Here is a 23592-nt window from a genome sequence, read left to right on the forward strand (position 1 = left end):
ACTAGTTTCTCCTTTCCTCCTGCACACTCTATAATATTCCCCACTGTACATGCAGATCACATCTGAACAAAGGCCTATGTCTGGCTGTTGTCTTTTACCATCGGTTGAATGCCCACCACACACACGCACATATACACAAACACGCACACACACACGCACTCAAATGGCTGCGCACACCACATGCACTCATGTGCACCATCGTCACTAACACTCCCTCCTACTCTTTCTATCCCATATGCACAGCAATCTTCACCTCACACCGCCCCCACCCCCCCACCCCCATCGCCCGCCATCCATTCCACAATATTCAAGGCTCGTCCACACCCTCCCCCCCCACACACACAATTCCCCCCCCCCCCCCCCCCCCCCCCCCCCCCCCCCCCCAAAACCGCCCACTCTGCTCCCCCCCCCCCCCCCCTTCCCTGCCTGACAACACTGCTGCCATCCCATAATATTCTCGCACGTGCACGCGCTGCACACACACACACAGATATTCATACGCAGCAGTGCGCCTGGCTCTTTGTTGGCAGAGATGCCTGGGCGGCAATGTAGTGAGTGCGCTCAGACGGAGTGGTCATGTCTCTGCCCGAGAGGACTCCTTGATCTGCGCACCGAGGTTAGGGGAGAGCAAGGTCCCTGGTGTAGAGTACAAAGGTTCGGGGGTGAATGAGCAAAAACGACTCAGACAATCATGATCGAGAGGCACAATGTCCCTCCCCATCTCCATTATATTCCCCTTGTGGAGAAATCTGTAGCGCAGTAGATTATGTAGTCAGCGGATTCTGGCAACCATTTTAAAATTAGGTCAACCTTCCATCCCATGCATGATAAGCATCAGCCGACCGAGCCCATGGAGAAGCTGAGATTTGCCTTAGTCATTTAACAGATGCTTTTATCCCAAACAACACGGTCCTGGAGCATCTACGCTTCTCGATGCCCAGGGTTATGATAGAGTTATGGGGATCGAACCCAGTACCTTTCAGCCTGGAGTAAAACCCCCCAGCCAGGACACTGTCTTGCTGCCCCCATTTACATCTGTGAGTGTCTGTGAAACGCTGTTAAAAAAAGGTTTATATCAGCCACCGCTGAAGGCCAGTAAGTAATCTTTACATGGAGGGCAAACTCCTCGCTGACGCTTTAATAAGCATCCTCTTTAAGTCCTGCAACCGGGGATACAGTCAATTGGCGCGGGGGCCATCGCGACATGATGTAGTGGCTACAAATGGGGGGCAAGATGAAGATAAAATAAAAGGGGGCGTTATTTACGAGAGAAGGGGTGAAGGGATGACGGGATTAACGTAACGGAGGCGCCGGACATGACAGCGGGCCGCTGGTCGCCATGGCGTTGCCGCGGGAGACAGCAGGAAGACGTCACTTGAGGAAACAGGGGACACAAAGGGATGAATACGAACATGCAGGAGAAGTAAAAGAAAAAAAGAAAAAAAGACTGGAGGCCTAAAGTCAACCTGTCTTTACAGATACTGAACTAAGAGGGGCCATCACGCAAGTGGGGAGGGGGGTGGAGGAAGAGGAGAGGGGGGGGAGAGACAGAGGCTGTGTGTGTGTGTATGTGAGGGTGGGGGGTAGTTATGGGGTGGTCATGGTGAGCGGGGTGTCAGAGGGTTCAGGTAGCCTGGTCATCCACAGGCCTTGATCCTCGACGCCACTGGCGCCGGCCATTGTTTGGGTTCCAGCCCCACACAGGTTCATTTGAATAAGAAATGAGCCTACAGTGATACAGTGCATACAGTGCACTGAATACAGTGAGTGTGATAAATGTATTCACACTCACTGTATGCAAGCCTATGCAAGCACAGATTAAGAGCACTGCTGCATTTGCTGTTATAGTTAAAATACTTTAAAAAATAAATAAAAAGACATAAGAAGAGACATTAAGATTGAGAAATGCAATTCTCTTTTTCATAATTAAATCGCAGGGTTTTTTTTTGCCTCAAAAGCTTGTCTACCTCATGGAGCGGTCTACTCCGGGCGTCCTGGTGAGAGATGTTTTCAGGCCAGGCGTCTCTTCTCCTGCGTCCGTCCACGCTCTCCTCAAGCCCTTCCTATCCCCCCTATCTTGTGATTTATTTGCCTCAGTTTCAATATTTGTCAGCGGAGTGTTTTCTCCCCGCTTGTCTAAATGTCATCCCTTCTTCTAAGACAATAAGGGGAAGGGGGAGGAAGGGGAGAACGAGAGGGCAAGTTTGGAGGGAGAATGGGAAGGAGGTGGAGGGGGACCTCGTAAAATGTGCAACAAAGTTTGGGAAAATTAAACATTAGGTAAGCCTCTTTTTTCCTATTCATCCATAGGTATCTGCTGTGTTACTTCACCTGGCGAGGCTCTGCAGGGTGTCTGCATATTGATCAATAGAATAACTATATTGAAATGAAATGATTGAACTATTGCACTGCTTGCTGGGTAATACATTCATTGTGAGTATGGTCCCCAGTAGTGCCACTACATGAGTTCTACTAGAAGACCCACTTAAACACATACAGATAGACACATAGATGCATACAAATAACTAAATATACACTGAAAGCATATCGCTTTGTGTCACATTAACGTCAAACACATGTCATATACACGCTCGCACACACTCACACATGTACACATGCACACACACAAACACACAAAGAAGCACACAAACTCAGGGGAAATGACGACCATAATCACATTGCCAATTTTACGCTCCTGTCTCAGGTCATGTCTTGTGCTCGTCATGCATACACAAAGGATGACGGCCATTTCTCATTGTCAATGTTAATACACTGTAATATGGTGTAACCATCCACCTTCCCCATGCCTGCTCCCCTCCCACCACCCTTACTCCTCACCTCATCCTGTCTTTCTCTCTCTCTCTCTCTCGCTCTCTCTCTCTCTCTCTCTCTCTCTCTCTCTCTCTCTCTCTCTCTCTCTCTCTCTCTCTCTCCCACCCTTGCACTTTACGTCCTTTATAACCAATCACTCTCTTCTTGCAACTCTCACTTCTTCTTTCTGTTTAAGCCGGACAAGACAAAAATCTTTTTTTGGAGAGGGCAAATATTCAAAGGTCCATTTGGATCAAAACATAATGCTTTTTCTGTGGCGTCAGATTGATTTGAAGCTGCATTGCTTGTTGACGGTTTACTAGTTTATTAATATTGATTTGATGAAAGAAACGTGATCATGGATATGCAGATAATCTTTATTTTACATTTCTAAACATCTGCTGGGGATTCAATGCACTTATTTGAGCATGCTTCCAATATAAAGTGAAAATTCGGATTACATTTTCTATTCATCTACACCAAACGAGGACAACTGGTTACAAGGCAAGAACTGGTAAGAAACATAATTTACTTAATCTTGTAAAGAAATCTTAGGGGAAATCTTTTAAGGGATCCAAGCTTCAATATGTGTGGAAAGTTGTGCAGATAATTTTTGATTATACTTTAAAGAAATGTAGAAAAATCTGTACACATTGCAAATAGAGAATAGTACATATAAATTGCTTAAATTATTAAAATCTTTCAAACTAATCCGATCAACAGATACGTTACAATTGTTATAACCATTTGAATCAGTTCAATAAGCCAATCACAATCTAAAACGTAGAGTAAATGTCATAATAGTCATAGTCATAAACATTCTGGGAGCATTAACTACTTTTCAAGGCCAAATTGCTCATCCCTCACTCCCTCCTCCCTGAACCTGATGAACAGGTATGCGGGGATTATCCCCGGGTTCTGGACCACAAGCGTAGACCAGCTGTGGAACCTGTGGGCCGGAGATATTGGGGGAGCACAGGGCAGGCTCACCACCAGCCATCCAAGGACCAATCGCTTGACACAGAGAGACGGACAGATAGACAGTCTGATGCCAACTGTCTCTGCTGTCAATCTCACGACACCACTCCTCCTGTTGTTGCTATGGGCAATCCACCCCTCCATGGCAACCAACTGGCTGTAAGTCTGGCGCGCGAAAACGGCAGCAAGAGAAAGGCGAGAGTTTTGTTTGTCATGCTATAACTTTTAAAAGATGGTGACGTGTCTCTAAATCTCTTTCTGTCTCTCCCCTTTCTCCCTTTGTGTCTCTCCACTCCGTGACCTTTTCTCTTTCCCTCCCTCCGCCTTCACTGTGCCTCCTCTGTCCCCTTTGTCCGTCAGTCCGTCCTTCATTTCCTTTCTCCCTAGAAACATCTCCCCATTGTTACCTCCGCCACCTTCTTTTTTCCCTCCCTTTCTCTCCCTGATTTCTGTACGACTTCGCTGTTCTCCTCTCCACCCTTGTTACTCTTCCCCTCCTTTATTGACTCTCTCTTTGAAACCCGGCGTCCTCCATCGCCCCAACGCCCCCCACGTCCCCCCCTGTAATGAAGCATGCCCAGTTCCCAACCTGTTCCTAACCTGTTCCCAACCTGTTCCCATCCTGATTCTCCCCCAGCTCCCTGGCAAGGCTGCCCCGCTCCAGGCCCGTGTCAGGTGACGCCCCCTGCGCGCGGCTCCGAGGGCTGTCCTCGGGGCAGGTGGGGGTGTGTAGGGCGAGGGGGGAGGTCATGGAGTCCGTGCGCAAGGCGGCCGAGATGGTGATCGAGGAGGTACGGAACCCCTGAGGCCGTTGGCAATGTCGTTATTGGGAAAAACATTGGGAATGCATCCGATAAACCGCTGAATGTCACCTTGAATATCACCACTTTAGTGCCAGCACCAGTTCAGGAACCGGCGCTGGAACTGCTCCACCACGCCCCGCGGGATCAACGTGTTTGGGAAGGTCCTGCATCAAGGTGAGAGGACTATTCATGAGAATTACCATAGATTGGTTTCCTGCAGGGGGCGTATCGTAATGCCAAAGTAGAGCGTCTTTTCTTCTCTTACGTCGGGTCACGTCTCATGCTCTTCTGAACCAGGGACACGCGAGGCGGCCTTCGTGCACGCCCTGTCCTCGGCGGCGGTGGCGATGGCGGTGACGCGGGCCTGCAGCCGGGGGGAGCTGGAGAGGTGTGGCTGTGACCGGAAGGTCAGGGGGGTCAGCCCAGAGGGTGAGCTCATAAACACACAGCCGTCCCCATGAACACAGATCTGATGAGATGCGGGCTTCACAATAAAAGCTGTAGATTGGCACAAGTTTAACAATAATGTGTTGCATCAGATTAACCACCTCTCTTTGCGCTCTCTCACTCTCTCTGAAGTACCCCCAAACACAATGACCCATTCCTTGTATGGGAAAACTAACCTGGCAGCACAACCCTTTTCCGATTCTATCTCTCTGTTTCCGCTGTACAGGGTTTCAGTGGTCAGGCTGCAGTGACAACCTGTCCTATGGGGTGGCCTTCTCCCAGACGTTTGTGGATGAACAGGAGAGAGCTAAGGGCTTATCAGCAGGTCGACCCCTCATGAATATCCACAACAACGAGGCCGGTCGAAAGGTCGGTTGGTGGCAGCAGCAGCCTGACTCATCTGTTTCTCATTTAGTTTATTTACAACAAGCAGGACATTGCGTTTTTTGTTTATTTTTCGAATCTACGCGTCTCTTTCTCTCCCTCTCTCCCAGGCTATTCTGCACAATATGCAGGTGGAGTGTAAGTGCCACGGCGTCTCGGGCTCCTGCGAGTTGAGAACCTGCTGGAAGGTCATGCCCCCATTCAGGCGTGTCGGCGCGGTGCTCAAGGAACGCTTCGACGGCGCCACAGAGGTATCCCAGCATGCTCTAGTTTTTCAGAGAATTGAACTGAATACAGAGTCCTTGCATTTTCTTCATGGGCTTTGAGGCTATCAGAGTGAAGCGAGACGGGGAAGTTGGTCGAAGAAGAAAGAGAACGGCACGTAGCATATGATCACAGGTCGAAATCGAACTAGGGTTTATTGCCTACAGGGTCTGTGTGTTGAGTCACTGAGCTTCCCCCAAGTGCTAGAGATTCCTGATCAGACACCCAAAGGTCGGATGTAATGAATTCTTCTTGACTATTGACCCATCTCTCCATCCACCGGTCTTCCTCGCAGGTGCGTCTGACTCGTATAGGATCAAGGACTGCTCTCTTGCCCCGAGACCCCCAGGTGAAGCCACCAGCCGCCAGGGACCTGGTGTACCTGGCCCCTTCCCCGGATTTCTGTCATCTGGACCCCGACAACGGTATCCCCGGCACGGCTGGGAGACGCTGCAACGGTGAGAGCTGCCATTCTGAAACCCCACAGCCATGAGATACTGGGATTATAACAGGGACAAACATTTAGTTTCTACAAAAAACAACAACTGGATAGAGTGAAGATTAGCAACAGAGAAACAAAGATGCACATCAATCCAAAAATACAGGTCTCTATCCACTCCTTGATAGTCCTTATTACAGTGAAGTAAACATGTTGTTACCCCGGTCACAGGGACGTCCCGGCTCGCCCCGGACGGCTGTGAGCTGGTGTGCTGTGGGCCTGGGTACCGAGCGGGTCGGGCTGAGGTGGTACAGCGCTGCTCCTGCAAGTTCTCTTGGTGCTGCTCAGTCCGCTGCCAGCAGTGCAAGAACACTGTGACTATCCACACCTGCAGAGTCTGATAGGGCTTAGCATGCACGCACACAAACATACAGACTCACACATACACACTATACAAAAGACAGATTCTTTTGAACACACATTTACTATTTAACACAGCTGTTTTAGGCAAGGTGATTACGGGAACTTGTTTTCACTTCCTTTCTTCTTCACTTTATCCTGTATTAGTGGCCAATTTTAACACACTTATAGGGCAAAAGCAAGTAGGATAACCATGGGCCAAGCTATTGAAGGAAAATATACACCCTTATCAAGAATCAGACAAGGCCAGACCAGAAGAGAAGCACAGGCATGGGCACATATCCAGACACAGTGTATCTCATAGAACTGACTAGAACTGTTTTGTTTCTTTGAAATTAACCAAAACTAATATTACAGCACTTACTGCTTGTTTGCGCATCTGTCTATGATTGAACCCCCTGTAATAGGGTAGAATGTCTTTGTACATTTAATGTATTTATATCTCTTTGTGTCTCCGTCTTGGCTTATTTATTTGTATATCTGCCATTCAGTCCTTGCTCTTTTCTTTCCATTCAAACCAGGGGTGCCTTAAACCGCAAAAAGTAACTTTCTTATCAGTGTGTCTTGTTTTCCATCGCACACTAATGTGGTCACAGTTGTGAAAATGACAGTTTCTAGGGCAATTAAAATGATACTGTAGTTCATCCAATCTGTATTTTTCTTGTCTTTATAAAGTTAAATGACAGACCTTATTTTTCTAGTGGAAAGTTTAAGCCCTTTTTAATATATAAATATATATATAAATATATATATTTTTTTATTATTTAAACTGTTTTTTTAATATACAAGGTCCATTCCAGATAAAAAGACCATAAAGATGCACCTTTCAGTCAAATCATTTTATTACAAACATTCTTTGATTGCAAACACCCAAAAGGTTTCTAAGAAAATTATTTCAAGTTCTATAAAGATGAGGATCTGGTCAAAATAGAACAGTATATCTTGTTATATTATCAATCACAAAATATGGATACACTAGCAGAAGTTCCAAATAAAATAAAATGACTCCTTAAAAAAGAAAGAATAAAACGACATAGAATTAATATAACATACAGAAAAATAAAATATAATTGATTTCGAATCAAGTCACCAGCAAAAAGGCAGATTGGCGACAATGCACTTGGTCTTCCCAAAATTCCCTTGGAGGATGAAAGAAACAGCTGGCCTGGTTTGGAGTGACGAGACATCTCTTGTACATTTCTTAGTACGATCAATCAAAAGTGGCAGAAAAAAAGAAGCTACAGCATTAGTCAACAGTAAGTTGCTCGTTGGATCTACAAAAGCACTGCATACTAAGCAACTTATCCGTAACTTAAGTGTAAGCAGAAAAGAAAAAAAATTCGGCTTAATAGTAGGCAGAAAAACACAGGGAAAAAAAGGACACAAAAAGCAGGCAATAGGCTGGCTGCAACTGTATACAAATATTTCCTAAAAAAGAGGGGCAATGGAGTCAGGCGGGGGGGCCAGCCCCACCCAGGTATCGATAGGAGTAACACTGCTATTACTAGAAGCAGGAAGACAAGCGGAGGATTGGAGCGCGGTCGTCCCTCGGTGGTGGCCGTGTGAGGACAACACAGGCTCCCTCCCGCGCGGCCTCTTTCAATACATAATATGAAGGCACAATCTGTGTACATTGATCGCAGCTTAGGTCGTCCCTGCTCTCTTGTTCTGTCCCTTTCTCCCCTCCCTCCCCACAAGCCGTTGATCCGTATCTCTCATTTTTCGCATTCACCCGGGTGCTCCCTCCATCCCCAGTGTGTGGCTGCTCTTCTAGAGCAGCATGCAGCGCTTCTTGGGCTTGGTCTCTGGCGGCTCCAGGGCGGCCAGGATGGCCTCGTCAAACACATTCTTCAGTCCTCGCTTCACGAGTGAGGGAGAGAGAGAGAGAGAGAGAGAGAGAGAGAGAGAGAGAGAGAGAGAGAGAGAGAGAGAAAGGGTCAAAGTGGTGCAACTCGTGAAAGGGTTGGATCAAGATTTTTGCCTTTTCGCCTTTTGTTGAGACAAGAGCAGTGAGATCACTTTTTGGACGATTGGTTCAGTCATCCCCCGGTTCATGATTCTCAGGAGGCATAGCATTAGCTCCACAACTCAATTTAAAGGTGCCGTGTGTAGGATTAAATGGCTTCTAGTGGTGAGGTAGCAGATTGCAACAAACTGAATACACTGCACCCCTCTGTAATTAAATCTGTTAAAAAGACAACTTTCAAAACAAAGAATACAGTTTATTTTACAAGCAGCTACTGTTTCTTTCCTGTAGCCAAGAGTGTTCCATAGCAGTCATGTTCATATTATCAGGGCTAGCTCTATATCATGGCATCCCGCACCGTGGAGAAGAAAACTTTCTGTAGCAACTGCTTGTAAAATAAGCAGAAATTCAAGTTTTTGGAATTCGCCTTTATAACGTAGGGTATTACACATACACACGTAGATCGATTCATGTTATCTGGAAGGTATATCAAGTTGAGTTGTGGAGCTAATGCTATGACACTTGGGAATTGTTATGTAACGGGGAGGGGGGGCAGTTAGACCAAAAACAAGTGGTCTAACTGAATTAGTACTAAGGAGCCTCACCTGTGTGAGCGCAGAGCACTCCACGTATTTGACGGCGCGGAGGTCGCGCGCCAGCTTGTCTCCGCTCTCGGGGGACAGGGGGCGCTGCTTGTTCTTGGCCAGCTTCTCCACGGTGTTGCTGTCGTCCCGCAGATCCACCTGGGTGCCCACCAGGAGGAACGGTGTGCGGGGACAATGATGGGAGATCTCAGGGACCCACTGCAGGCACAAACAGAAGACAGAGGAGAGGAAAATAAACTGGTTTTAGTTGTGATGATCATTTGAGCAGAAGATGAGCATTATTTATTTGCCGACAAATCAATCTTTTCAGGTAGGATGCAGACTTTGGGAATCCAATCTAGTACCATTTGGCTGAGAGTCAAACACCCTAGCCACTACAGTTTCGAGCCCCCATGATACAAGGTAAAAGATGCTCAATGACAGAAGAAATTCCAACCTTCTCGCGGACGTTCTCAAAGGATGAAGGGGACACGACGGAGAAACAGACAAGAAACACGTCCGTCTGAGGGTAGCTGAGGGGTCGCAATCTGTCATAATCCTCTTGACCTGTGAGTGCCAATCAGAAAGAAAAGAGTAGATAGTTAATATAATCCAATGGATAGGTTTAGAAAAGGAAACAACAAGACTGGACAGCGGAAATAAAGGTTATTAATGGAAAGAATATACATGATCAGTTTATTGAATTTCATTGATTTAGACAAGAGATTGGGGAAATAGAAGGTTTAGAATGACGTTACCTGCTGTGTCAAAAAGCCCAAGTGTATAGGGCTCACCACCAATCATTACAGTCACTGCATAGTTGTCAAAGACCTTTAGAAACCAAGAAAATATACTTTGTTAAAAATATGAGGTGATATTCAGACTTTTATTCATATAACTATTACAATCCATTATCTACAGAGTGAGGTGTTTCTTTTTTTTCATGTTAACATTTCTTACCGTGGGTACATATTCTGAAGGAAACTTGTTTGTTGTGTAGGAAATCAGTAGACATGTTTTTCCTACAGCACCGTCACCTACCACAACACATTTTATAGTCTGCATCTATGGGTGAAAGAAAGAACGATTGAGTATCTCGACTGGAAAGATAACTGACAAGAGCACCAAGGCATACAGAGAAAATAACACATCCTAAACCACATTATTCCTAAATTCAGACCCTTTACATCGGTGACATGCGTGACCAGCTGTTAAACAACTCCAATGTCTTACAATAAGAAGGCTCAAATATTAATAATAAAAGGTTAGGGACGTCTATCACAACTGCCCATGTTTTTTATTTGACTAATAAAATGTTTAGGGAGTTAACTTGATAGCAGATCTTTAGTAGGTGTGTTCCTACACGCGCGGAAACATTAACGAGAGTGAAGAAAGAAGGCTTCCGCATACATCAGCTGCATGCCAAGGATGGACCGGGGAGAGGAACTGCATAGGCCTAGCCTGAGTCACAACACTTTCAGACAGGAATTTGGTTGACTTGTACGCTTCATCAACAATTTAATTCATATTATACTTTAAAAGGCATTCAATCATAATAGCCAAGTTCAGAATCAGACGCCAATAGATGTATAAAATAAGTACAGCTATAATATAAATAACGCTAGAGAAAAATGAATCTCCACATAAATCTCGAAGCTGTAGTTCCAGCCTGATTTACCATCCAGGTCTTAATTAATACATTGTCATGTGGTCCGAACGTATTTCCACGAGTCACGACTTATATTATTCAACAGAAAACGAGCCAATAAGTGTTCAACCATCCCGAATAAACGAAACCTAATGACAGCTTCATTGACAGCGGAGTTCTCCTAACACTGGGCTAGCTCGATGGCTAACTCGTTGGATTGTTGGAGAATACAAAGAGGAACCAACAAGAAATAGTTCTCTGTCACTAAAGGGTCAACGACATGTAAGTGCTGACGTTAAATCTAGGATTTAATATCTACATTTAACAACATTTGAACAACGGTGACTTCTTTAAAAACTCTACTTACGTTTTTTTCGGGGCAGGTTAGGCGTTGGTTACATCCGGGTTTACAATACGAATAACATTTTTGCGCAACCGCAAACGGGACGCTCGAGCGACTGCGCGCGGACCTCTGGAGGGGCGGCACTGACCCCTAGTGGACCAATCAGGTAGAGCTCTGGGCTTGATCTGAAAAACAAGCGTTTAAATATATATAGAATCACAGGGAGTCCTGAATAAAGCCAGGTACTCATCCATGTATAGACTTGTATAATTACCTTTGAATCTATACAAAATATGTTTTATATTGGTTGTGCATTTTATGCATATCACCCCGGGATGCATAAAGTGTAGGCGGGGCTTAGCCTTAAACCAAGTCTCATCTCATGACAGGTTGTCTCTGTAGCAGTGGCAGTCAAGTACTGCACTCAGCGCGGAATTTCTTCTTTAGCTTACAAACTTCAAACAAAAAACATAACTATTGGCCTTTCACATATTTCCATTTATTTGATGGGTTTGTCGGCGTAAGATAAGGAGAGAAGAAAACAAAATACACCAATAGTCACAGTGCTGTCCTTTTTGGCGTTAAGGGCTGGACATTTAGAGCTTCCCTATCTTGTTGACAAGCTTGTATACAGAAGAGAAACTTAAGGCAATACAAGTCGCTATGTGTGTCATTATGTGCTTTGTGGCAATGTCCAAGATATAGGATAATGGCTTGGTTGAAGATGTTTGCTTGCTACGGACCAAATGACTGCCTAGAGCCAGGGGCAAGGCACAATACATAATTATACAATATATGGACTATTAAACAATTACATAATAACTGCTAACTGCCCTTGCATTGCTGATAATTGTAACTCAACCTATCAAGGGGATGTGTATGAGGTTACATTCTCAAGTGCAATCTTATATCTAGTATACATGTTACTACTATTTAATTAGATATAATATATATTGTATGAATTGCATAATAATACGTATCATAACTATTTATAAAGCACCTCTCAAAAGAGTATATTAGTATATTATCCTTACTGTTTTTTAAATGGTCTATGGCAGGGGTCGGCAACCCTAGGCACGCGTGCCACCACTAGCACGGGGCAGCATAATCATTGGCACACTTAAAAAAATAAAAAAATAAAAAAACTTTTTTGATTTTTCTTTTATTATTATCATTAAAAGAAATCACAGCACAATTCGGCAGCATAATCATTACTACCGATTTTTTTGCACTTTATTCTGTTTTGGGCATTTCCTCCCAGTGCAAATATGTTTAAATTAGTTACAGAAACCAGTGGTCTGAAATGGGATCAATTAATAGTTTTTAAACCTATGTTGTGAGTAATAGAGAAGAAAATATTTGAAATATTGTTGCAAGTGGCCTTTATGCATCGCCTTCACATGGTTTTGCAAAGCTGTACATGTCGTAAAGATATTTATGTGGATGGTTCCAACATTCTCATATATTCTCGTTTTTTACATTTCTCACAGTGCAAATATGTTTTTGAATGAGTTTCTGAAAATGGTGTTTTAAGATGGGACATATGTAATTATAATTTGTAAGCCCATGTTGCAAATATGACAACCAAAAAAACATTTAAAATGTTGATGCATGATTGTGGACTATATGGAAATAGTACAATTCCAGGTCTTCTGGAAATGTTTTTGGTCGCTGTGTCATAGTTCAGCTTAATTTTTAATACATTGTTGCTTAAGGCACACTCATTAACGAGAAAATGTAAAACTGGCACTGCAAGTTGAAAAGGTTGCTGACCCCTGGTCTGTGGTTTTCTTATATGGTCTAACATAGCCCCATTGCATTGTATATTATTGTTATATTAATGTGATTAAATGCTATTTTTAGCATTCAGCTCTGCAATATGAATGTGATTTAAACAGTGTTCTTTAAAGAAAACAGTAGTGGATTCTTGAGGACATGACTTCCAAACTGAAAATCGGCCAACACAATTGTGTTGCTCCGCCTAAAGAATATCAAATTCTGCAATATAAAAACAATGTCTTACTTAAAGAAACATAATTTCTTTATAAAGGTCACAGATGATGACATGGGGGAGCTGGGAGGCCTATACGTTTGCATACGGACTGCTTGTCCAAATTACATGGAGTTCTCTAATGCAAATATAAGTCTTATCTGATTGTATTTAATGGTGATAAACCCACCAATGTGGCACTTATGCTCTGTGAGCAACTCTCTCTCAAAAAGTGTAAAGCATAAAATCAGTTCAGAACACGTATATATGCTCCACAGACTTATTGACATAAGGTTGCGGATGGTTGTCAATCCTAGATTTTTGTGAAACCAAAGGCTTGCCGATACAAAGAGGATGACACAAGCCGTCTGCAGAGGAGCAATATTAATAGGTGTATCGCCTTTAAATGCTGGACAGGAGTAACATTTAATTTAAATTTCCAACAGAAGTCCAGCAGCCTTATCATAAAAAGTTCGCAATGTATCAAGGATTAATGAGGAAGACTAGTCAAGGCCAATTCTGAATCATTTCTCGTAATTTTGCTTTATTTACAATTTCCTGAAATCAAAACTCGTCTTTTCACTTTGGCGAAGTTCACTATTTTAGACCAAATGGCTTATTCACAGATTGACCTTACGAAATATTCTCATGTTCAGGAAATATATACTATTTTCAAAAGACAGAGGAAGAGGCTGTTGATATAAGGTTATATGAAACATATAAAATGATTTTGTACCTTTACATTTATTTGATGAATTTATATATAACGAAATTAATTGAGTAAAAAATGCTTTTGCTTTGAAAGAATCGTCCGGAAGTCCAAACTCGTAATATTTGTGCTGACTTGCTGATGTTTTTGCTTCCTTTGTCAGAAAGACTTCCGTTTATATTTTTGGTGCAGGTAGCTTGAAAATACAATTACCCTTTAGAGTACTGAAAAGATACCGTACCGCCTGACCCGTTGTGAGGATATCGTCCAGTGCCACAGTACAGGGGATCTGTTCGCTGCTCTGCTGGGGGCTTTGAATCCAAAAGACCACTGTTGTCTTGTTGACCGACCATTTATATAGCTAGCTGGCTAATACTAGCTAGCTGAATTACCTAACATGTTTCGATTCTTGAATGACGTTGATGACAGTCCTTTCATGATGTGAGTTATGCTCGTATTATAATGTGATATTATCAAGTGTTTGCCGATTTTAGTGAAACACGCAGAACCAATGCAATGTGCGTTCATAACACGCTTGCTTGTGCATGCTATACTGGAGAAGAACCCTATCGAATGATAGACTTGCAAGCATGTAGGGGCGCACTATACATCCTTCAGAGCTCAGGATGAAGCTCAGAGCGTTTTTACAATGCATGCATAGCCTTGCAAGTATAGCTTTGTATCAAATGCATATATTTGGTTTGTTTGTCGCAAATCCCTTTAAACTTTATCTCCATTTGTCAACAGCTGTGTGTCCATACTTAACCCAATACACAGGGACATTGATGTTGTTGGTCCTTTTTTAAGTTTGATCTTTTCTCTTACAGGGATCCATTTGCAGCTCATCGACAGCAGATGGGGGGTCTATTTGGATCATTTGGGTTTGAACCTTTCCCTCTTGCCCCACAGATTCAGCCTCCACGTGCACCTCATCTCCAGGTGTGTGTGTGTTTGTGTCTCAAGGCAAACATTTGTAATCGTGAACTATTTCAAGTGTAAATTTGGTTGATATTCTTTTTTTTCTATTAGGCTGGAGCCTTGGCTCCTTTTGGTATGATGGGAATGGTGAGTCATTTTTATCATATTGGAATGTCAACATTTCATTATTATCCACAGTCCACACCACTACAAATGTATTTTCCGAGGGGGAAAAAGTTAACCTTGATAGGCAGCTGGATTTGCAAGATTAGGAACCTGCTAGAATCAATCTTGCCAGTCTTCAAGGGACACTGCAAAGTGAAAACCACTAGTGGTTTGGACCAATCAGCGTCCTTTGAGGAACTAAGTGATCTACATGATACGGGATAGAAAACGATAGACATACAGATGTTCATCCACTCACCTGCCAAGTGCCTGCTCCTGTTCAAACTGTTTCCAAAGATGAGGGTTCTGCGTAACAAACCATCTGTGTAACAAACCATCCATTGATTGTGGACAGTATTGGTGGTTTGACTGACAGGAGCCTTTTAACATCTGATGAATTACCTCTATTGCAGGGTGGCGGGTTCATGGATATGTTTGGCATGATGGGTGGAATGATGGAGAATATGGTGAGTTTCATTTGATCAAACATTGGTATCGTAAATCTAGTGCATTGCTAATGCAGTATTCCACAAAAAGGGTCTAGCTGACCCCGCTGTCAGGCGGATTGATGGAATCATATGTCTTCAACTCCCTAAACGTGCCCTCCTTGTCTAACAGGAGAGAATGTCGGGTTCCCCCAACTGTCAGACGTACTCCTCGTCGACGGTGATTTCCTACTCCTCCTTAGACTCCGGCGCTCCCAAAGTCTTCCAACAGACAAGCGAAATGAGAACGGCACCTGGAGGGGTGAGTACGCGCTGCCTCACTCCTGCCTGCTTTTTTAATGCTTTTCCTACACACACAGGGCCATGGCAAAGTAATCAGGGCCAGCTGTCATTAAGTCCAGGACCAATCCAGTTTATTATTTTCATAGCCGTTAATCACGTCCGGGGACCCAGGGGGCTTCACAGACCAATGTGTGAAGTTGGAAGGACAGTTTGATGATGCCTTTGGGAACCAGTGTTCAGACAGGCTAGAGGGAAAGACCCCCCCCCCCCCTCAAAACAGCACAGTCAAATACTGAGGCATGCAGAGGAGGTCCCTGCTCCAGCAGAGCATTGTTTTTAATATGTGGGTGTTTTCAGGTTATGTAGGAAAGTAGCCATGGCAATTACAAAAAACGTTTGCTTCTAAAATTCTTCTGATGCGATGGCCTTTAAACATACCTATCACGACATGTCAAATAAAATAAATCCAGGTCATAAATTGAGTGATCATAGTTTTAAATTGCACTCATTAAGCAACCCTTAAGGACTGTCTCGTTATACTTTTAGGGATGGGCGATGTTTTGATTGAATTCATTAATTAGCATTTATACTTTCCTACGCTTTTTGCAATTGCTGAACCTCAATACGTATAAAAGTTCTAGACTCCGCAGATTGGTTTTGCCTTAAAATGAAAGTGAACATACTTTTAACCTGCAGTTTCAGCTGGTTCAGTGTTGGAACACCAAGTTCCAACACTGAACCAGCTGAAACTGCAGGTTAAAAATATGTTTTGTGCAGAGTTCTGTGAAGCAGTGTGCGTATTATGACCCAACTTTGTGATGCTTTTTAAGTAACGTTGTTGTGTATGAGCTTTAAATGAGCGAGGTTGTATATGAATGCACCACACACCGTGTCGTTATACCGAGCAGCTTAGCCCGCACTAGGACACAGACAATCAAAATATATCTCTGCTCAAATGGAGCTCTACACATCCACACACAACGTAGCCTTATAAGCCCAATGGCTCATTGGTCAGGTGGTGCAGCGGATTCCGTAAACTGCTATGGCATTATAGATATGTTTTTCTAATGGTTGCGATGTGTGAACTTGGTGGTTGTGTTTAGAGAACTGACTGTTTAACAGGTATCTATTTTGAACTGATCTAAAATTAATCCGCTGTTGTGATTATCGTACAGCCAACTCCTCTCCTCTCTCCTCTCCCTATGCTTTGTGTAACGTTATTGAGATGAGTAGAGGGTTAGGCAGAGGAAATATGCTGATCAAGGCGGCTCATTGACATACTCTGACAGGATTGTTGTAGCTGTCAGTTAGTTTGCCTGTTATTTGGATATGTCGTAGCTACGTAGTTTTTATCGTCCGTAGGATTTATTTCCTTTATTACGTTCCTCTTTGCCCTCTCCGTTTTGAATGCTTGGAAAGCACCGTCCATAGTCACAGAGCCCTGCCACTGACAAAGGCTAGTCTATGGTAGCACGTAAAACGCAGGTTGGCTGTGGATGACCGTAGATGTGCCATGCCACATAGTAATCTTTGAGTCAGGACACCAGTCAGTTATTCTCGGTTCAGTGATAAGTTCTATGATAAGTTCTATGATTTCATGCTGGAATGGTGTGTGTGCCCAGATCCGTGAGACGCGCCAGGCCATGCGTGACAGCGAGAGTGGCGTGGAGCGCCTGGCCATCGGCCACCACATCCGAGACCGCGGGCATGTAATGGAGCGCTCACGGAACCGCCGCACAGGCGACCACGAGGAGCGACAGGACTACATCAACCTGGAGGAGAGTGAGTACATGGAGATAACACATTTTATGCTTAGAAATCACAGGCTTTGGTTATTTATTCAAAATGTGGGTCTAGTGGCTAGGACCACCAAGTTGAAAGGTACCGTGTGTTTTATCCCAAATGTCCGCAGTCTACCTGTAGGCAAAGAACGATGACAAAGATGACGACCCCAGGTTGGTCATGATGACCAAATCACAACATTTGAACCTTAGTCTTGAATGAATGTGATTGGTTACACAAAGAGATGGTTAACAACAAGTCACTGAACCCTGTGTTCCTCTCTCCTCCCCTCCACCGCCAGATGAGGCGGCGGCGTTCGACGAGGAGTGGAGGCGGGAGGCGGGGAGGTACCCACCCCCAGGCGCCCGGGGGCTGGACTACTGCCGGGACCGGCGAGCGGGCGGACAGCAGCTGGCCCTGGCTGCGCCCCCATCCTCCGAGTCCCCGCCAATCCACCGCCACGAGTCCCCCAGGCACCCCCCTCCGCCACCCCACAACCGCCCGCGCTACGACTGGTGAGAGGTAGGTAGACCACCGTGTGTGTGTGCGCGTGGACCACTGTGTGTGTGCGTGGACCACCGTGTGTGTGCGTGCACCACCGTGTGTGTGTGCGCGTGGACCACCGTGTGTGTGCGTGGACCACATTGATAAGCTGCAACGTACCCGGTGCTGCTATCGGTATCGCTGGGGAAATATATTTTTTATTCATTAAGGCTAGTTAAACGCTGCAATAGTTGTACGGATGGTTGTATAGCTCTCATTAAGATGCATTTTGGCTATTTCCAAGTCGCTCCCGACATAACAAAAATAAAAGGGTGAATTCCCTGTTTCCTCTTTTAAGTGACAAGACTTCAAAAGGCAAAGCTCCAAACATCCGAGTAGCCTAAGTGCTGTGTTGAGGAACTCAGTGGCCTCCTCTGGGTAACGGAGGGCTTAAATGTAAAGAGGGCCGAACATCAGACGAGATACTGAGCGCCGCCTAGAAGAAAGACCACACGGGTTCGGAAGATTCGCTGTTAGGTTTGTTCTGTGTTCAATAGACGGTAGTGGATATAGATTTGGGAGGTAGTGGATAAAGTTTTTGGGAGGTAGTGGATAGAGGTTTTGGGAGGTAGTGGATAAAGGTTTTGGGAGGTAGTGGATAAAGGTTTTGGCGGTAGTGGATATAGGTTTTGGGAGGTAGTGGATAAAGGTTTTGGGAGGTAGTGGATAAAGCTTTTGGCGGTAGTGGATAAAGGTTTTGGGAGATAGTGGATAAAGAATTTGGCGGTAGTGGATATAGGTTTTGGGAGGTAGTGGATAAAGGTTTTGGGAGGTAGTGGATAAAGGTTTTGGGAGGTAGTGGATAAAGAATTTGGCGGTAGTGGATATAGGTTTTGGGAGGTAGCGGATAAAGAATTTGGCAGTAGTGGATATAGGTTTTGGGCGGCAGTGGATAGGGATGGGTCAGAATATTTGATTATTTGATTATTCGTTCCTGAGGGTCAAAACCGATTTTTAACATTTGGACCATTAACATTTTTTCCCATTCTAATAAACAAGAATTAATGGCGGAACAAATGTTCGACACCTCGAAGGGCATTATCCCGCTCATACCATGGTTACTTGCCAAAGAAAATAAATTAAGACTATTCATTTATATTTTCATGCGTTTTATAAATATACAAATATAACGTTTTTCACAAGCCATAACTTTGTTTCCCTGGTAACGCCTGAGGGTTTGACTAATACCTGGAACAATCTTTACCCTCCCGTAAGGTTCTAATGCAATGGTTCACTCCTCCAGTAAATAGGACGGACCTTAGCTACAGCTTGGCAACGGGAGGTATTCTAGTCCGCTCAGCTATCAGCCAGAGAGCTAACGTTATGCATTGTACATATTCATAATTCGAAATTCGTCCCAGCCTTTATACCACAGATACTCTAGGGTCTATAGCCTATAACCACGTTGTCTGATTACATTTTAATTAATTTTTCACAATTTACCAGCTCTCGTTTTGAAGGCTGAACAGAAAATTTGACTGCAACTACTTGGCAGGTAGTTTTTTTTTGCGTTTAAGATATTAAGTGCTTTCTTGCTGATGATCCATGGCTGCCTTTGTGAATGTCGGCACACATCAAATAATTGATTTTTCGTTCATACCACTCACTGATTATTCGACCATGAAAATTTTGAGTTATTCACATCCCTAGTAGTGGATAAAGGTTTTGGCGGTAGTGGATATAGATTTTGGCGGTAGTGGATAAAGATTTTGGGAGGTAGTGGATAAAGGTTTTGGCCATAGTGGATATAGGTTTTGGGAGGTAGTGGATAAAGGTTTTGGCGGTAGTGGATATAGGTTTTGGCGGTAGTGGATAAAGATCTTTGGGAGGTAGTGGATAAAGGTTTTGGCCATAGTGGATATAGGTTTTGGGAGGTAGTGGATAAAGGTTTTGGGAGGTAGTGGATAAAGGTTTTGGGAGGTAGTGGATAAAGGCTTTGGGAGGTAGTGGATAAAGATTTTGGCCATAGTGGATATAGGTTTTGGGAGGTAGCTGATAAAGGTTTTGGGAGGTAGTGGATAAAGGTTTTGGGAGGTTGTGGATAAAGGTTTTGGGAGGTAGTGGATATAGGTTTTGGGAGGCAGTGGATAAAGTTTTTGGGAGGTAGTGGATAAAGGTTTTGGGAGGTAGTGGATATAGATTTTGGGAGGTAGTGGATAAAGATTTGGGAGGTAGTGGATAAAGTTTTTGTGCGGTAGTGGATAAAGGTTTTGGGAGGTAGTGGATATAGGTTTTGTGCGGTAGTGGATAAAGGATTTGGGAGGTAGTAGATATAGAGTTTGGGAGGTAGTGGATAAAGGTTTTGGGAGGTAGTGGATAAAGGTTTTGTGCGGTAGTGGATAAAGGTTTTGGGAGGTAGTGGATATAGGTTTTGGGAGGTAATGGATAAAGGTTTTGGTAGGTAGGTCGATAAAGGTTTTGTGCGGTAGTGGATATAGGTTTTGGGAGGTAGTGGATGAAGGTTTTGGGAGGTAGTGGATAAAGGCTTTGGGAGGTAGTGGATAAAGGTTTGGGGAGATAGTGGATAAAGTTTTGTGCGGTAGTGGATATAGGTTTTGTGCGGTAGTGGATAAAGTCTTTGGGAGGTAGTGGATAAAGCCTTTGGGAGGTAGTGGATATAGGTTTTGGGAGGTAGTGGATAAAGGTTTTGGGAGGTAGTGGATAAAGGTTTTGGGAGGTAGTGGATAAAGGTTTGGGGCGGTAGTGGATATAGGTTTTGGCCATAGTGGATATAGATTTGGGGAGGTAGTGGATAAAGGTTTGGGGAGGTAGTGGATAAAGGTTTGGGGAGGTAGTGGATAAAGGTTTTGGGAGGTAGTGGATAAAGATTTTGGGAGGTAGTGGATAAAGGTTTGGGGCCGTAGTGGATATAGGTTTTGGCCGTAGTGGATATAGATTTGGGGAGGTAGTGGATAAAGATTTGGGGGGGTGCTTGAAGTTATGAGTTATACAGACACTATGCAGCGCCGGTGTGAGGGCTCTTCTTGGAAACACGACCCACTTACGGTCTAATTAAGACGCTCTCATTTGAACAGGGTACCTCCAATGATCATGAAACTAAAAGCGGGTTTGTACATTGTGCAAAGTTTCAATGAGATCACACGCGCTGATCAAAAGCATCCAAAGTCAACCACACAGGCCCTCTTCTTGATCACCGATCGCCACAAAAGGAATAAAGGCAGACATGATGATCTACTGTCAGAAGGTCTTAAGTTGATGCTTGAGATTGGCTGCATGCATGGCCCATCCGTGTTACTCTATGCAACAGTCTTTTCTTTCTGCTGTCAATCGTTTATGTTAATTGATTTCTGAAGCAATAAGAGTGGTTTGGAGTTGTAAAATACTGATCCCTATCGTGCGCCCAGCATGCTCCATTGAAGAAGACTGTCGGCGTTGATAAAAGACACCGATGCCTGACGTCCGCATAACCTCCATCCAAACCCAGCCTCACACAGACCCAGAAACATAACTGGTCTTTGTTTTATGGATATTTCGCCTACAATATATAATGTATCGCCCAAATATATTGAATGTCTTTCAAATGGATTATTGATCATTATTTGTTCATCATCATGGTGTATAAATGTTTGTTCCATCTGTCTGAAAAAAAACAAATGAAATGTATCTTAAACTAACAGGGGGGGGGGGGGGGGGGTGATGGTATGGATCAGACCCTGAGTTTGTGTTTTCCTGCTTTCTCTTCTCAGGGTTTAAGACATGAGAAGAGGAGTGATGATGATGAAGAGGAGGAAGACGAAAAAAGAGAGAGAGAGAGAGAGAGATGAAAGCTTTTGCCCGACGCTGTGAAACAGGATGAAGAAGGAACCTCGTGGTCATAAGAGTTGGACCATTATAGATGTTTGTTATGACTGGACTGTCTATATATAAATTATACATATAACACGCACACACGCAAACACACACACACCAATATCCAGTAATTTGTAGTTAGACTTCTCCGCTGTTACTGTCAAACACAAGAGACACACCTTCTCCTTCCAATGCACACATGCATAGAACAACACACACACACGCACGCATACACACACACTTTGTATATAGAGACACATTCTCAAAACTTGACATGCGTTTGTGCCCCACAGCACTATAAAGTATACGGTGCTACACCACAGTACATGCATCCTCTGTACAGTCCATTTTATGTTTGTGAAGACACTTGTGTGTCTGTGGATAGAATTGTATACTGTTGACTTAATTAAACTGATTAGAAAATCATTAAACATTGTTAGATAATTGCAAAAACTGATCGTGTTGTCTCTGGCTTAATTGAACCTTTTCACAGAGGTGTCCTTGTGGAACAAACACGGTGACTCAAACACTAAGTGGTGGGTGTGTTACTTTTATGTAGGGACTGGTATTAGTCTTATCTTCACTAGTTTAGTCTACTACCCATGCGCTTGTGCATTAAGGTACCAGACCCATAATTGGTGATACGTGTCACACCTCTCCTTTGGTGACACCTCTTTGAAAGGGCCTTTTCGCTTTAAGAGTTCCTCTTAAAGTGTTGATATGCTATACAAATGCCCAATATTGGATTGCTTTTTTTGTCTTTTTATTTGAAGAAATGATATTTGTAATTATGTTTTCGTACACCTCAACACCAGCTAACCACTCGTTCAATTCTGGTGAAAATCGAAAAAAAAATGGTATTGTGTGTGTGCATCCCATTGAACCGAATGGTCTGAATGGGTCCATTGGCCTCCAGATGGAACATGCACTGAATGAATGACCCATTGAAGCAGTTTTAAATAAGTCTAAACTAGCACTGGCTCAGCACATAACTGCTTCTGTCATCCCATTCAACAGTGATGCTCTACAGCGGGGCCCCGTCTCCTCTACCTCCTTCAATGCTCACACCTGACCTGTCCAATCACCTGCTCGCTCAGGTGACCTGACCACCCCCCTCTCCCCCACACTTTAGCCTGTCTTGTGTTACTTTATGGTCGTGCAGCTGTAGTTGGTTGTGTGGTCTATGTCCCTTAAATTGTTAAAGGGCCAGATGTGTAGGCTTTGGTCTAAGAGATCAGGGCTGTGTTCCAAGAAGTTCCTCCATCCTCATCATTTTTTGTTGCTGTAGGACAGTATTTGAGGATTTAGAAAGTGAGGCTGAGGAAAATAGGAATGGGATGTGGTATTTTGGTTGCCAAACTAGTCTCTATTTGATGATCAGCAGTTTGGTTCGAGAAACTACTGATCAGTGTTTTGGAGAGATTCATGTTATGTATATGTACTACTGTCATGTCTGTGGTACACCTGTACATATCAATCGTTGCTAGGTTAACTGCTAATAGCCATTGCATCATTAGCTAAATGATTGTCCAACCCAACTCTTTAAAATTAACCAGATATTTGATGTGTTCATGTCCTGCATCGCTCTGATCATTGCAGTCGTGACCTACTAAATTAAATGGAAAAGATTCTGTGCCATTTTTAGTCCATCCCCAGCTCCCCCTCAGCCATTTTATTTCTCAACATCTTGCTGGTACCTCGCCAAAGCGCATTACACGCACCCTTAGGTCTCTCTCTCTCCCCCTGGCTCTCCTCTCTTACCCCCAGCTTCTCCCTCATGCCCCACCCCCTTTCCCTTGCCTCCTCCAATGACTCACACGCCCCCCCTCCCCCCATATATCATACGTTCTCAGCGCCCCC

General features: G+C 44.0%; 3 protein-coding genes across 3 annotated transcripts; 2 read left to right on the forward strand and 1 right to left on the reverse strand.

The window, feature by feature from the left end:
* The first annotated feature begins 3112 nt into the window (after positions 1 to 3112).
* On the forward strand, positions 3113 to 6753 carry wnt4b (wingless-type MMTV integration site family, member 4b). Its single transcript, XM_079743245.1, has 9 exons — positions 3113 to 3325; positions 3706 to 3948; positions 4427 to 4580; positions 4682 to 4766; positions 4890 to 5021; positions 5266 to 5408; positions 5534 to 5674; positions 5983 to 6145; positions 6358 to 6753. The coding sequence occupies exons 2-9, from the start codon at positions 3860 to 3862 to the stop codon at positions 6525 to 6527; spliced, it is 1077 nt and encodes a 358-aa protein (XP_079599371.1). The 5' UTR covers positions 3113 to 3325; positions 3706 to 3859; the 3' UTR covers positions 6528 to 6753.
* Positions 6754 to 7366: 613 nt separating this feature from the next.
* On the reverse strand, positions 7367 to 11173 carry cdc42l (cell division cycle 42, like). Its single transcript, XM_079743283.1, has 6 exons — positions 11112 to 11173; positions 10057 to 10161; positions 9855 to 9927; positions 9554 to 9663; positions 9118 to 9315; positions 7367 to 8406 (listed from the first exon to the last, which is right to left on the reverse strand). The coding sequence occupies exons 2-6, from the start codon at positions 10159 to 10161 to the stop codon at positions 8317 to 8319; spliced, it is 576 nt and encodes a 191-aa protein (XP_079599409.1). The 5' UTR covers positions 11112 to 11173; the 3' UTR covers positions 7367 to 8316.
* Positions 11174 to 13954: 2781 nt separating this feature from the next.
* Positions 13955 to 22187, forward strand: mlf2 (myeloid leukemia factor 2). Its single transcript, XM_079743257.1, has 8 exons — positions 13955 to 14227; positions 14614 to 14725; positions 14816 to 14851; positions 15283 to 15336; positions 15488 to 15616; positions 17220 to 17379; positions 17681 to 17901; positions 21630 to 22187. The coding sequence occupies exons 1-7, from the start codon at positions 14184 to 14186 to the stop codon at positions 17896 to 17898; spliced, it is 753 nt and encodes a 250-aa protein (XP_079599383.1). The 5' UTR covers positions 13955 to 14183; the 3' UTR covers positions 17899 to 17901; positions 21630 to 22187.
* The last annotated feature ends 1405 nt before the right edge of the window (positions 22188 to 23592 follow it).

This window comes from Pollachius pollachius, assembly GCF_949987615.1.
Source record: "Pollachius pollachius genome assembly, chromosome: 1".
NCBI lineage: Eukaryota > Metazoa > Chordata > Actinopteri > Gadiformes > Gadidae > Pollachius > Pollachius pollachius.

Excerpts from the sequence above, each read along its gene's own strand:
- wnt4b (XM_079743245.1), top strand. The coding sequence starts at position 3,860 with ATGCCAACTGTCTCTGCTGTCAATCTCACGACACCACTCCTCCTGTTG. Across the intron at positions 5,022-5,265 it reads CAGGGGGGTCAGCCCAGAGG|GGTTTCAGTGGTCAGGCTGC; the intron begins GTGAGCTCATAA and ends TCCGCTGTACAG. Across the intron at positions 5,409-5,533 it reads ACAACGAGGCCGGTCGAAAG|GCTATTCTGCACAATATGCA; the intron begins GTCGGTTGGTGG and ends CCTCTCTCCCAG.
- cdc42l (XM_079743283.1), bottom strand. The coding sequence starts at position 10,161 with ATGCAGACTATAAAATGTGTTGTGGTAGGTGACGGTGCTGTAGGAAAA. Across the intron at positions 9,928-10,056 it reads CTTCAGAATATGTACCCACG|GTCTTTGACAACTATGCAGT; the intron begins GTAAGAAATGTT and ends TGGTTTCTAAAG. Across the intron at positions 9,664-9,854 it reads TGGGCTTTTTGACACAGCAG|GTCAAGAGGATTATGACAGA; the intron begins GTAACGTCATTC and ends TGGCACTCACAG.
- mlf2 (XM_079743257.1), top strand. The coding sequence starts at position 14,184 with ATGTTTCGATTCTTGAATGACGTTGATGACAGTCCTTTCATGAT. Across the intron at positions 15,617-17,219 it reads TGAGAACGGCACCTGGAGGG|ATCCGTGAGACGCGCCAGGC; the intron begins GTGAGTACGCGC and ends GTGTGTGCCCAG. Across the intron at positions 17,380-17,680 it reads CTACATCAACCTGGAGGAGA|ATGAGGCGGCGGCGTTCGAC; the intron begins GTGAGTACATGG and ends CTCCACCGCCAG.